The sequence below is a fragment of the Pecten maximus genome, chromosome 3 (assembly GCF_902652985.1).
Source record: "Pecten maximus chromosome 3, xPecMax1.1, whole genome shotgun sequence".
In the NCBI taxonomy this organism is placed as follows: domain Eukaryota; kingdom Metazoa; phylum Mollusca; class Bivalvia; order Pectinida; family Pectinidae; genus Pecten; species Pecten maximus.
Window position 1 is genome coordinate 20913076 of NC_047017.1, and position 15857 is coordinate 20928932.

Consider the following 15857-nt stretch of genomic DNA (forward strand, 5'->3'; position numbering starts at 1 on the left):
CAAAGTGGTGATTATGTCAATAAATTAGTTTCTAGGGTTCGTCGTTACTAGGAACGGTGATTTCATTTTTGACTTTTTAATTTCAATAGCAAATAAAGAAAGAAAAATGATAACAGTACATTTCTGTAAGGTTTGGGAAGTAATCTTTTAGACAGACGAAAAAACTGTTATAAGACATGACGTGTTTTACATACATGTATATGCATGTCTGATTTGAGCTCCCATCATTGTGATTTCCTTTACAGACATTGGCTGCTTAGCAAATCACAAAAGAACTAAGTAGAGACTGAACTAGAAGAAAATTGACCGACATCGTGATCTTATTTGGAAAATGATTATTATTATTATTTTTTGTGCAATGCCAATGATGATCAATACTCAAAGATAATACTGATTGTATTTTAGTTACCACCGTACTTCTCATGTTGAAAACGAACATGGTACTCATAGTGCTTGACTTTGATGACGAAATAGTGGTTGACTCTTCTGGAACGTCTCAATTTGTTCTCATTGGTTTTTAAAATGATCTCAGTGAAACAAGATCACCCGCTTTATCGTCTTTCGGTTAGAATTACAGTAATGTATTTACATCTCGATATTATTCTGATTCGGTCACATTTACCTTGTGTATGGCCAGTGTGCATTATCAGGTCAGAAGGCTCTCCATCACTAACGGGAATGGAGCTTGCAGTTTTTTCCCCATTGTCTGTTGAGTTCACATGATGTATTCTTTTTTCATTTTATGTTTGTATTAGCAAGCTGTAAAATTATGTCATAAGGAATGGCCACTTTTCTATTCCATTAGGCTAAAAATAATTACATGGTTTATTTCTGATTTTGAAATTCTTAAAATGTGTTAATGATTTTAAAACTTTTGAGCTTCATGAGCTTCGATTCTTAAAAACTTTCCAGTCTCTTTGTAGCTATTGATATCAAATTTCAGAAATGATTTTTTTTATTAATTTACAGCTAACTAGATAAGATACACTTGTCACTAGTAAGTTTGCTACGTAGCCACGTCTTCATCGCATCATGTTGATCTGAAGCACGGCAAATACGGACAGACCCACATGCTACACCCACTATAATATTCATACCAGACACCTACATAAGACTGAACATGCATATATTAGGTATGATTTATGTCACTTCTACATTCTTTCATCATTATTCGCATTTTGATAATATACTACATACAACATGATATGGATGACTTAATATTTTATTTGTCACACTAGTTAGTACACGCAGCGTTTTCAAGGCTTTGCTGTATCGTATGTAATAGGTCAAAGTTCGTGACAGTCAAAGGATGATGGTCAGACGCTATGGCGGATAGTTCGTTTGTATCTAATTTATCGCCAATGCCGATAGCAAACACTTTGTCCACTGTGTGTTTAAGAGAAGCAGCCTCGTGTGCAGTACTGGTTGGATCAGCGGATTGACCATCGGTGATTACAATCACAATCTGAGTAGCATTTTGTCGTCCACCGTTAGCCGGAAGGAAGCTGTTCTGTCGTACGAATTTTAGAGCCAAAGACGTGTTGGTTCCGGCTCCCATGTACTGGAGGTTTCGGATAGCGTGGAGAACCTCGTTTCGGCGATGGTAGGTATTGAGGTAAAAGTCGTTCCTGATTTCAGACGAAAATGTCACAGTACTAAATTGGACATTCTTTGGACTGATTTCAAATCGCTTGGCAAAGTTGTATACAAAATTGATTTGCTTTGTAAAGTTCTCCTGTTTTTCACTTTCGGAAGAATCAAGGACAAAAACGATGTCAGCTGGTTTGTCTCCGCACTCTATAAAAAGAAATACAAAGTTTATGGTAATCAGTTTGAAAAGACATTTTGTCATTTACCTGAATTATCTTTAGCGACCAATAGTATGGAATGGACACAGGGAAAACTATAACCCTGAAGATCGCAAAGTCGTATACTGTTTAACAACGGATGATGATGATGATGATGAAGATGATGATGATGACGTGATGTACCTGGTTTGACAGTTGTAGTAGTAGTTGGGGTCGTTGTGACAGTTGTTGGAGTCGTTGTGATTGTTGTTGGCGTTGTGGTCGGGAGAGCTGTTAAGAAACAATATAAAATCTAGCCATACGATAACGATTGCATGGGAATGAATTGAAGTTTTGTATTTACCGAGGTTTTCAAAATTAGTAAACAGGAAGACAGTTTTCCATCAAAAACATACATACATATCGATCAGTACTAGTATGCGTGTTTTGTGTGCCAGAAAGTAAATTGTTTTGTTTACACAATTTCCATATGTTTTACTGCTAGAAGATCAAATCAGATTGAACAACAGACATAGCCTATACTATATATCTCCTTGATTTATAGTTTACTTTGTTCAAGATAACAGAAGAAAGCATAAAACGGGTACAACACAATCTTTAAAAAATCATTCCAACAAACACGTACAAAAAGGTGATTTTTCACAATCATTTTGATAACATGACCAAATTTCTAGTGACAAATCATAGCCTTAACATATATGAATTATATAGAACAATGCCTCTTACGTGTAGTAGTCGGAGGAACGATACGATCTGAAAAAGAAATTCATAATAGTATAGTTACTTCACATCTGTACTCTCTTTAATATTGTTAGAGTAATCCGCTATAAATAAATAAATAACAGGCGGTATTACATACATTGAACGAGTGTTAAATACATGTAGTAGCGACCGGTACAATCACCGTATACATATTTCTTTTCGTCGTTGGTAGGAATCGGGAACATATTGCAACTATATTCTGTAGATCATTTTCTGAATCTATAGCGAAATACCAATGTTTCATTTCAACATATTTTATAGATAATCAAATGGATTGAACATCAGGCTAAGCCTATATTAAAGTTCTCTCAATAAATTATTACATTTATTTCAAATAATTAGTATTTGGTTATTAGTCAAGAATGGAAATTACAGTAAATATATATAGAAAGAGTATTTGTGAATAATATATAACGATAATCTTATGTATTTTCTTTTATAATAATTTTCAAATTATTGTTAAATATTTATGAGAACTCGTTTACTATGCAGGAGAGAGAGACAAGTGCCTGATCAACAACAGAGTTTCAGACTATAATGTCCATCTGGTAAATAACAGTAGTCTTCTACTCATGTGTTGACCTAACACGCATCTCCCTACCGCATATAAACTGGTACCATATAAGAATTTAAAACAAAACATAAAATTGTATAATTCTGATTAAGTCCAAATCAAATAAGATTATCAATTGAGATTGTTCATAGAAATACCAATGTCGTTTTTGAATTGAAACATAGCTACAATTCAAGGAAGGATGCATGTCTTTATTTAAGAGCGCCCTCATCAAAGTATTGTTCAATTGTTGGTGTAGCTAGCGAAATAGTCCAAGCAGTAGGGAAGCCTTATCATATAAGTCATTTTAAGAAAAACAGGTTATTGTTTTCTAAATTCTAGTCACCTACCTGTACAATTATTCATTCAATTTCATTATTTTCATTATCTTAAGATATTTGTGACAAAACACGGTAACACTTTCTGTTTTCTTTTATAAGCGGTAGGCACATGAAAATAATTCAGTTGCTTACAAGTAAACTAAATTATCATTTAACATAATTACCGTTTATAAAAATGAATTTTCCTAATTAACGTCCCAATTACCGTCCCAATTAGTGACCTGTGACTTAAACCTACATAACATTATACAATTGATATTTTGCTGGATGTACAGATACACTTTGTTCGACTCTTTCGTGCTGATACCACTTACGTTCACAAATCTCTTTGACGATATTTCCTTGGAGATTTTGCAGGTCATGGAAGTTTCCTGCTGTAAAGACGTGATGGTGGTCATTTGTGGCGATATTGCTGAGTTCGGCCTTGTCCACGGAATGTCCGATTCCTATCGCAAAAACCTCGTCAACATGACGTTTGAGAGATCTGCCTGCCGATGATGTCAAATCTGGCTCGTTCGATCGGCCATCGGTTAAAACAATTACAAAACGCTTTGCGCCTCTACGTGGTCCGTAGTGGTGATGGGTAGAGTGAAAGATATTTCGCTCAACAGTGTTGAGTCCAAGATCAGTTCTTGTTTCTCCATCTTTGTAAGCCACATGCTGTACAGCATGGAGAAGAGATGCCTTATCGTTATACTGTTGTAGTAATATATCAGCTCTTGAGGATGTAGAGAATGTTGCCACTCCGACCTGTGTGTCAGTGGGAGAAATATTAAAGTCGTTAATAACTGAAGATACAAACTGTTTCTGTAACAGGAAGTTCGAGTTCCCTTCACTTCCGGAGGAATCTAGAAGAAACACGATATCAGCTGGCTGATCCCCACAAACTGAAACAAAAGAGACTTACTGTAAAGAGAAGAATGCTGGTCACAGTTTTGATCTAAATATTCAGTTTATTAAGCTATAACATTTTATACATATTCGAAATATTAAAAGCATCTTTGAGCAAAGTTGAGTTTACAAAAACTCCTTAATAAACGAGATCTTTACAGGGAATTTTACAAAGGACATACGCTTATTTCATTACAACTTGAAAATACGATACACTGCATTATACAGATTTACAGGATTCGTCAGTGACGCAGGTATGCAGTGATGCAATTGATTCACTATTTTGTCAGCATTTGATTTCAAAAGACCGCCAGGTGTCGGTGTATAATCACAATCTAAATCAATATTTTCATATAATGATCGATCTTCACCATGATGTACCATTTCATCTTTAAAATCACTATACATGTACTATTACCTGTACAGGTGGTATCGGTGAGTTCTTTTTCAAGTACGTGAAGTAGGTTGAAGTTACTGACGGTGAAGACGTGTTTTCTGTCTGAGGCAATGGCCTGTAGTTCGGCATTGTCCACGCCGCTGCCTATTCCCAGAGCTATGACCGTCACATTGGGCTGATGTTTGAGACTGTTAGCATTGGCAACTGTCAGTTGTGGCTCGTTTGATTGCCCGTCCGTCATCACTACAACATACTTCTGTACACCTGGCCGTCCACCGTTATGCACTAAAATATCAGAACAAATAAAATACTGGCTATAGATCGATACATTTCCTTCAACCGGCCCCCCTCTTGAATAGTATCCTTGACCTTGACCCACCTAAAACTCAAACTTGTCCGAGATATAACGGTCCTTTATCATTGTGTGAAGCCGCTGGAGCGCTGACAAACTTTGGCGTTACGTACATACTTACAAGACGAACGGAGAGGAAACTCAGTATTAAAATGGTATCGATTCTTAATCCAAATCATTAAAATTATCATTGCATTAAATAATGTTAATTACAGGACATTTTCAAACAGTAAAACACAATTACATGTACAATAAAGTGTCCATTGGAACAATTAAAATATATTTACATTACAAGTATGAGATATACACGAAAAAGGAATCATTGTACTTAGTGTATTCAGTGATGTTATGTATATTATGTTTTAGATATATGAATGATATAACAATTTATACTGCATGGAAATGCGAAAGGCGCTTTGAAGATACATAATGTAGTCATTTTTAAATGTATTCTTTCGTATGTGTAGTACACCGTACATACTGAGTAAAAAACGACTGCAAATCAATCGGTTCCTTTTAAATTATGATAATGACACATTCATTGTCAAAAATATAGAATGTAGGCTTTATGTCACTCAAGTGTTAGCAGATGGTCCATATTTCATGGGTGTGTATTCTTAGTAGTTATTGTATATAATGTGTTAAAAAAGATTCTTAAAGGCAGTCTCTCCAGCTGTGAAATGATATTCAATTATAAAAACATTTTTTCTGATGCGAAACCTCTATTTGAAAATGATACTAGCCTTGCCACTAGGCACAAATGTAAAGCACTATCGCGTCCAACTTAGTACTTTGTAAAAGATCATTACCTGATATGCTGTGTGCTTTGGCATAGTTGAGAGCAAGGTGTGTTGCTGTTTCCCCATTGAGATAATGTATCTTGTTGATGGCATTTTGCAGGTCTTGCTGATTTCGATTTTCATTCAGATCGAAGTCGCCACGCACTCCGGTAGAGAAAGGTGATAGAGGCAAACTGGGTGTTGTTTGGACCTATGGTGAAGCGAGAAGTGAAGTTCCGGAGGAAACCGACTTGTTTCTGAAAGTTAACGCTAGTTTCACTTCCAGAAGAATCCAACAGGAAGATAAAGTCAGCCGGGAGAAGTCCACATTCTGTGCAATGAAGAAATTCGTAAATGTCGGAAAGGATTTTTTTCTTTCTTTCTTTTTTCCCCAATTTCATCACCAATATGACTTCAGAATAAGCATTTATCAAATTATAATGCCATGTAACGTCAACTGTATATAACTGTATATAACTATATATAACTGTATATAACGTCATATGGCATCTTTTTCTAAACACTATAGTTAGGGAATCGAGCATAGATTAGATTTGCTATTATCCATTGTACGTTGTAAAAGGCAATTGATTTCATACCGTTACGTAAGAACTATATATTTTTACTACCAAACACATGCTAACATCTTTTAAGTACACAAGTAAATGAAATCGAAAATCAACAAGGATGTGTGTATATTACTGATATTATTCATACAAAATGTAGATATACTTCAGACAAACGCATGTGGACATCAAATATTATACATTGTCATCCGACTTGATAATATTTTATTAATATTGTGTGAAAAAGATATTCAAAATAAATATTTAACCTTTATGTAATAACATGTAACATGTTTCAAATTGTCGAACTGGGTTTTATAACGAAGGTTTTTATTTCTTATTGACTTAACGGAGGTCTATACCTATCGATACTGTTTTAAATAATTAGAAGACTTTAAAGATAATGTTAAACATCAGGTAGTGGAGACAACTACCTCCACGTCAGCTTTTGCAATTCTTCACTCACCAGAAAAAATATCGTAACAAGGACTAGGCCGATGCATGAGATTTAATTCTAAAATACAAAATTAATTGAAAAAACAAATCCAAATAATTGTTCCAACAATGTCAATGGCATATGCCATAACGACAAATTCATGACATGATAAATAACTATACTCCTGTCAGCGTTTGACATAAGTGAATACTTACACGCAATGTATTTATTATGTATTTACTAAATACCGCGATTGTCATATGATCAATATATATTCATTAAGAGAGGCGTCTTACCTATTGATAAAGCTGAGTGAACCGAATGGAGTTGCGCACCAAGGGCGATGACAAGAACAAAACACAACATGGCGTAGCTGGTGGACAGGGTCTCTGAACACTGACGGCCTGGCCAGGACGCAGGCGTGCTATATCTACTCACCTTTGCCACGCACGTGTCATTCTCTGACGATAAGTTGTAGGCGATAGGAACCTTACATGTAATAATAGATTTACCCTACTGCATAAGTTCCTGTATGAAACTCGGAATCATACATATACACTCCGTTTGATTTTCCTATATTTCATAGTTTTATTGCCTCTAGCATCACTGACGAGTCCTTGAGAAGATGAAACATTTGAATGATGTTAATGTGTAGTTTTAAATTACTCTTTATATATATATATATGTATCTAAATTCCTATTGTTAGATGTTATTCACTTGTGTTTTGTGTAAATAAACAAAATAATTAAAATAGATATATAAATAAAAAATAAATAAATCAAACAATAACTAATAAACACTAGGTTATATATATTCCAGTTCTACATTGAATATACAAATGTGTTTAAACCCTTATCGCATTAAGAAAATGTCCGTTGTCACCACCCTAACTTTCATTTTAAAATGTAACTCAAGTCTTATTTGATCTAGATTTGTATGACGGGTGACGTCGATGAAGCAAAAGACGCTTACCCTTCTGATGCATATGGTCATCTTATCATTGTACTTTTCATGAGTCTCCACCCACATCTATTCTGTTGTTGTTGTTGTTGTTTATAATTTGATTGATGGTTTCGCTATTATCTTAGTATTGTATTTTATATGACCATTGACCATTATCTTTCCATCAACAGTGCTGTACTGTGATTAGTTAAACTTTAACTAATTATTAATAACCAATGAATACATGTATTAAAGCATATGTAATACAAATCATCAAAAACTATACACGTTAGATTACATTACATTTGTGCAGAGGTATTCAATGAACACAGATCTTGCTCTAATCTTATAGATACAAATGGTTCGATTGCCTTCAGGCCTACCTACCATGCTACATGAACACATTGATTCTTATAAACATAACAGGACACTAGTAGCGTATAATGTAGTGTACATATAATGATCCGACACCGCTCTATGGGTGGAAGGAGAGATATTTTGATCCGGGAGAAATACAAAGCCTACAAAAGTTATAAATATTTCTTTTTATATGTTATTTATTGATAATTTTCATTTCAATTTTTGCTTTGTTTTGTTCTTGCTACAGTTAGTCATTCTTTGCCTTGTTATAATGAAATTTCTTTGAATTAAGTCACATCTCCATCTGATTAAAATTAAATGTTCATTATCCACTCCATTAACTCAATGCACATTTAATTTTAGTTATATTGGTAACGTTCGAAGTTTTCCTACGTGTATTTGCTGTCTTTATAGAATGTAACCTTTACAATTCCACTGTCTCTGTTTTGGAGACACAGACTTATAATTATATTATATGCACATATTCCTTGCATGTTTCCACCAACTCGTCCATAGTGTGTTCACGAGAGCGAATAGAACAGTAAAAGCCTCTACGAAACTACGAATACATCGTATTTAAACTTTTGTATAATTTTCCGCTAGATTATTGAAAGGGTATATTACTGATACAATGTGTGTCAAGGGTTTGACGTGGTCCCATTGGAAAATATACACTATTTCTTGTGATGTTAAGGCACATACATGTATTTGTGATGCCTGTTCATACTTTTTGAGATTTCCTTCTCACAACTGTAGATTTCATTTGGAGGATTTGACTTAGACCTGTATGGCGGGTGGCGTAAATGAAGCAGAAGACGATTCCTCCTCCGGAACTCCTGGTCTAATTCTCTTTGCACTTGTTCCTAGGTCTCCATGAGAACCTATATTTTTGTTCGTAATTTGTTTCATCGTTTATTTTGATTTCGAATTGCGTTTGAACGTCGGTATATTCTGTTTTTGTCTCTCACTAGGGCATAATAAATTTCTACCAATATCTGTCAATTTTCCACAAAATTGAATAATGAAATATCAGAACAGATGTCCATTGTCAATTGTTTTATTGATATTGTTACATAATGGCAGTGTTACATATATGCTAGTATATGGGTATACTTCTTAAAAATCGGTAAAAATGAGCAACAATGTTGATGACTTTACTTTATTTTTCACAATAATTAAAGAACACATATCTTGGTTACAAAAATACTCATGACTGATACCGAATATTTAAGAATGACATGCGGCGTTTTCAAGGCTTTCCTGTATTGTGTGCAAAAGATCAAAGTTCGTGACAGTCAAAGGATGATGGTCAGACGCTATGGCGGATAGTTCGTTTGTATCTAATTTATCGCCAATGCCGATAGCAAACACTTTGTCCACTGCGTGTTTAAGAGCAGCAGCCTCTTGTGCAGTACTGGTTGGATCAGCGGATTGACCATCGGTGATAACAATCACAATCTGAGTAGCATTTTGTCGTCCACCGTTAGCCGGAAGGAAGCTGTTCTGTCGTACGAATTTTAGAGCCAAAGACGTGTTGGTTCCGGCTCCCATGTACTGGAGGTTTTGGATAGCGTGGAGAACCTCGTTTCGGCGATGGTAGGTATTGAGGTAAAAGTCATTCCTGACTGCAGACGAAAATGTCACAGTACTGAATTGGACATTCTTTGGACTGATTTCAAATCGCTTGGCAAAGTTGTATACAAAATTGATTTGCTTTGTAAAGTTTTCCTGTTTTTCACTTTCGGAAGAATCAAGGACAAAAACGATGTCAGCTGGTTTGGGACCACATTCTAAAAATATAGAAGAACATCAATGAGATAAAACAGTCAGAAATACCGGTCTCCTTTTGTATTCCTGATGATAACGATTATATTTATATTTTTAACATTATATTTTCAAATCAGCTTATTCCACAATATTGTTTTGCATAATTTTATTTTATCTCAAGGATCCGGACCATGTTCAGAAATAGAGATAAAATACCATAGCTGCTGAAAATATTACCTGGTTTAACTGTGGTGGTTGTTGTGGGTGTTGTGGTGACAGTGGTGGGAAGAGCTGCAAGAAATACGAAAGTCATAAATTCAGGAAACATAGCAGATAGATTGCTTCGATTACTTTTTCTGTTTTCGATTTCTTTGAATTCGTTTTAATTTCAGGATTTCTTTTTTAAACACAAGATTTAAGCGCCATTCATTGTCGTATAAAGCAATTAATTCTAGGAGAATAAACATGTATTAGCTTATCATACTTAAAATGTATACTTACGTGTTGTGGTCGGAGGTGGAATACGATCTGGAAAATACAAGAATAAAAGAATAAATATCCCGAACATGCTACTTTCTCCCACAGTTCACCGGTTTATTTCCAGTTTTAGACGTGGGATATTTCTCTGTCAACCCCTAGGGTAAGACAGATTGTACGCGCTAACCTTATGAACCGGGAGTACTTACGGAAGTACTTTTTGAGTGACGTCACTAATAGTCCCCGCGTTGTTATTTAATGTTAAATATGCCTATGAGACACAAAGTTTTATGAAATGACACGATATACTGTTGTTAACGTCAGAATAGTATAGCTGATCTTTATTTCAGTGGTTTTTTTCTTTTTTTTATAAATATTGTGAATTAATTTAGACCTATGTTTTCATGTGTACTGATAATAGGATCCTATTGGGTGTTGTGGAGGTTACTTTTTCAAATGAAAATATTTATGCGCCGATCATGTGCATTTGTTTACAAACATACCTTGACGACCGATTTGATATGCAATTACATGAAGTGGTTGGAGAAAAATAATCATTCCCTACCTTGGGTGTGTGACAAAAAATATCAACCCTCGTGGAAATTCATGAATGTCCAACCCTCAGCAAGCCTCGAGTTGGACGTTCATGAATTCCCCTTCGGGTTGAGATTTCTTTGTCACACCCCCAAGGCAGGGAAAGATTCTATTAATCCTCTTTGACTTTTAATTCTAGTTGTCTTAGTCACAGTTGTAAATTTTACTGATATTCAAGGTTGGCAAGCCAAGTTGTCAGAAATGTTTATCCAGCATTTAACCAAATCATATTATATTTATTATATAAGATATCATATATTTTTAACATATCTTATATAATATATCATATCTCATTTGATTTTCTTTATAGAATATCTTGTATACTTAATAAGATATCTTATATAATAAAAAAAGATCTAAACAGATTTACTTTATGAGATATCTTCTATATGTCTTAAATACTTTGGTTGATTACTGGATCAACATTGTTCTATGCATATATGATAACTTGGCTTGCCGCCCGCGAAGATCATTAAGTACAGTTATTTGGCATTAACACTTCCCTCTCCAGTCCATGGGAAAATAGATGTTTTGGTGTTATTCTTTAAGTTTATCAATTTCGTACTGAAAATGCATTTGCTTTCCCAAATAACACACCGTCTTGGTCTTTTTGGTCGACACATTGAAGACACTTTCTTGACCAATCATGCTTATGGTTAGATATATGGCAAAGACTATGTTAAAACATTAATGGCATAAAAACACACACGGGAACACTACCTATAAAGACATAATTGTTGTATATACGTAAGACGTATATAAATTACAAGTCAGTCTGTATATATCTTTGAACATATGTAAATATTTAAATCAGTATTTGCCGATGACTTACGTTCGCAGATTTCCTTTACGATGTTGCCGTGGATACTGTCAAGGTCATCGAAATGTTTTACATTAAAGACGTGTTGTCCATCGTCGGTTGCTATGGAAGCAAGTTCACGTTTGTCAACACCGTATCCGATCCCTATGGCAAAGACTTCGTCGACATGATGCTTAAGGGACATAGCTGCTCTCACTGTAAGTAATTCCTCATTAGATCGGCCATCTGTTAAAACAATTACAAATCTCTTTGCTCCATTTCTTGGACCACCGTGGTGTGAATGGCCTTTGAATATGCTATGTTCAACTTCATTTAGTCCTAGGTCTGTTCTGGTCTCACCGTCAGTGTAGGGAACGTGTTGAATTGCTTGTAAGAGAGATGCCTTGTCGGGGTACTGTTGCAGTCTGAACTGGGTTCTGGCAGTAGTAGCGAAGGTCGCCAGACCGACTTGAGTTCCGGTTGGAGAGATGTCAAATTCGTTCACCACCAGAGACACAAACTGACGCTGCTGTTGAAAATTGTGAGCCCCCTCACTGCCAGAGGAATCCAATAAAAATACGATGTCTGCTGGCTCATCTCCACACACTTGCAAAGAGGTTTTATACCAAATATATTTATCATAATTATCATCATTAACATGTTATAGAAATTATAGGAGATTAAACAACTATGATTACCGACTCGGTGTGATCTGAATTTTAACAGTATATAACATACGTAAAATGTAAACAGGAATCAGGACATATTGGTAGTCGGTTTGGGAGGAATGTAGTTGAAAAATTTTGAGAAATATATACATCTATCTAGTATTATATAAAGATATGTTTCAATTCCAGTGATGTTAACCACTTTTAACCACACATAGTATTCCTTTCATTTACAAATATAGAGCAAAAGTAATGAAGCAATTATTTGATCTAATGTTTACTGTGTATTATTAGCTTCTGCACATACGTCAGGGTCGTGCGCGTGTATGTACCTGTACAGGTGGTGTCGGTGAGTTCCTTTTCCAGCACGTGAAGTAGGTTGAAGTTACTGACGGTAAAGACGTGTTTTCCGTCTGTGGCAATGGCCTGTAGTTCGGCATTGTCCACGGCGCTCCCTATCCCCAGAGCTATGACCGTCACATTGGGCTGCTGTTTAAGGATGTTGGCGTAGTTCACAGTCATATTCGGTTCGTTAGACTTGCCGTCCGTCATCACGACAACGTATTTCTGGACTCCAGGTCTACCTCCGGAATTAGCTAAAAATAGTTAAATGTTCAACATTAAGAAATCATGGAGTCTTGGAGAGGCAACTAGAGTCTATATTACATTAAAAAACTGGAAGTAGTTTCTTGGTTGTGCTTAAATTGAATGACGAGAATGCAACATCAAGAAAGTAAAATAAAACAAAATATACATAACTATAATATCTTTGTGAAAGATCCACAAATGCAATAAGATTTCTCATTAATTTGAAAATCCATAACATGTTTATTATGCTGGGTCCCGATATTACTGTATGCAAATGACAATATTAAACTCCTAATATGCTTAATGTACGCGAATATACTAGGTTGTATTGTTCATCATAGAAAACGCAAATTGAACAGTATACACACTTGCTGTAATACAAAATGAAGATATTTAGTTAGATCGCCAAACATTCTGGTACATCACGTATTTCATGAAGAAAATTTAAAGTACATGTATAACCTACGACCTGGTTTTAAATCTTGTAATTTGCATTTTATTGTTCAAAAAGGAGCATTCAGTTAAATCTATACCGAACTACTAACCGATTATACTGTGTTGTTTAGCGAAGTTGAGAGCAAGATGAGTCTCCGTCTCGCCATTCATGTAGCTAATCTTGTTGATAGCATTCTGTAGCTCTGGTTGATTCTGGTTTTCGTTAAGATCGAAATCATTCCGTACTCCCGTTGAGAAGGTGACAGAGGCAAACTGGGTATTGTTTGGACCGATAGTGAAGCGAGAAGTAAAGTTCCGGAGGAAACCAACTTGCTTCTGAAAGTTAACGCTGGTTTCACTTCCAGAGGAATCCAGCAGGAATATGAAGTCGGCGGGGAGCAGTCCACATTCTGTAAATAAATATGATGTACATATAATGTATATAATTTGATTCTCCGACATTGTCAGATTGTTAACGACTGTATCAAGTTTGCAAATCCGGGTACCTAGTACTACCCGGTACGTGAGGCAACATAAACCCAACAATGAACAAAAGACAATGGGTCATTGTGGGTTGTTTAACTCATCGGCCTTCTATCTGAAATCACGATTTTTTAGGGCAGAATCCAAGATTCCTTAGCTTCATAAGACTTGCATTTCCTAACAAAACCAATTATTATGGAAAAGATTATAAAGAAATGGCATTAAGTGAAAATGTCACCTGATGAAGATAAGCTGTATATTGCAATAGAGTTAATTACATAATGTCGGTAATGGTAGGCGCTTCTTCTACATCTATGTTAGTGTTATTCAGTGGCAATCGTTATATCCATGATTACTATGTTTAATGACTATTAGGCATTGAAAGCATTTTTTAAAAATAAAATTACAACTTTTGAAAAAATTTCGCTTCACAGCTCAACGTGAGGAAAGCAAAAGTAGATAAAATCCAGAACATACAGAAACACATGTTGTTCTCATGCTGATAAGACGCGTATTACCTAACAGTCGGACAATTAAAAGAAATCGTGAGATATGACCACATAGCTTACATTTGATATCAAAGACTAGCATTTTTAAACAGATTTTATCAGAAGAAGTAAATATTGGTACTTTTATTTTCCAGAACATTTTGAAATGCATTTTACGTGTATTACATGAAAACACATACAAAAAGATAATGACATATGATTATCAACAATGTCCTTTGTTCCTACCTGCATTCCAGTAACTCTTACCTGTAGTGTAGACAGCGTCTGATCCCGGGTTGACAGCGAGGAGAATGATGCAAGCTAGTGTTAGATACAGCATTGTTCCACGTAAATGTGAAGACCTAGAATAAATGTCCCTGTATTTATATGACCATTCACTCCAAAGGTCAGTTCAGTACTTTTCGTGGTTTCACGTCATAACTGCCATGGGTTCAAAGTGATAGGTGACAGATTATATGACCTTCTTCGAATGTAGTTAGATAAGGTCAACAGGACTATGGCTATTTCTTCCATTGTCTTATAACGTACTGCCAGCTTCAAGTATCGATAAGATACCATTAAATAACAATATCTTAGAATACATTTAAAAATGAATGCTAAGTAATCTTCTATTAATCTACTGGAAAATACATGTATATAGGTCAGTGCAGTGTTACAAGGTCAAGGTCACTGCAACAGAGTCTTTATGAAAAGGAACAATTTTACTTTTCGTGCATTCATGAATAAAACCTTCAAACAAAGTTGAACTTCACATAAATACTCATATATATCATCTATCTTTCTAGACCTGTGGAAGGTTATCTTCAATGTCACTGTAACAGATTCTTTACATAATTAAAGGAAAAACTCCAATCAAATTAACATAAAAATTCACTTTCTTGATTGTGCTTCCAATACCGTTGCATACGATTGGGTAGATATTTACAGCCTTTTGATAACTGACTCGTTCACAGCATTATGTAGTTGTGACAGCTATATATAGTAACACTGACCTAATTTCGTAATAGTAGAATAACTGAAACAGTATTTTCATTCAACATTTTCACAAAGGCTACAGTTCCAAATATTTCATATTTTTTAATAGAAAGTCAATACGAAACAGCTGTTTGACAAATAAAGTTATATTGGTCGTTATAATTTTCTTTCTAATTGCGATGTTTTGTTTTGTTAAAAGTAAGTTGTATCATCCGTCTCCGATTTCCCGTGTCTGATCCTCCTATTTTCCTTTGAAGATTCGCCTTTTGAATATCTGCAGATGGTGCAGTTAGCTCAACACAGCCAACTATATTAGTTATATCAATAACTACAGTACATATTTTTCTAATTGTGATTTTTTTTTTTTTTTTTTT

The 15857-nt window shown here is 35.1% G+C and overlaps 1 protein-coding gene across 1 annotated transcript; it reads right to left on the minus strand.

The window, feature by feature from the left end:
* Positions 1-1210: 1210 nt before the first annotated feature.
* LOC117322647 (collagen alpha-1(XII) chain-like) lies at positions 1211-14853 on the minus strand. The gene is made up of 13 exons (XM_033877583.1): positions 14755-14853; positions 13627-13926; positions 12826-13089; positions 11859-12431; positions 10457-10483; positions 10193-10246; positions 9419-9978; positions 5914-6094; positions 4774-5037; positions 3779-4351; positions 2535-2561; positions 1992-2078; positions 1211-1797 (listed from the first exon to the last, which is right to left on the minus strand). The coding sequence occupies exons 1-13, from the start codon at positions 14825-14827 to the stop codon at positions 1235-1237; spliced, it is 3546 nt and encodes a 1181-aa protein (XP_033733474.1). The 5' UTR covers positions 14828-14853; the 3' UTR covers positions 1211-1234.
* Positions 14854-15857: the final 1004 nt, after the last annotated feature.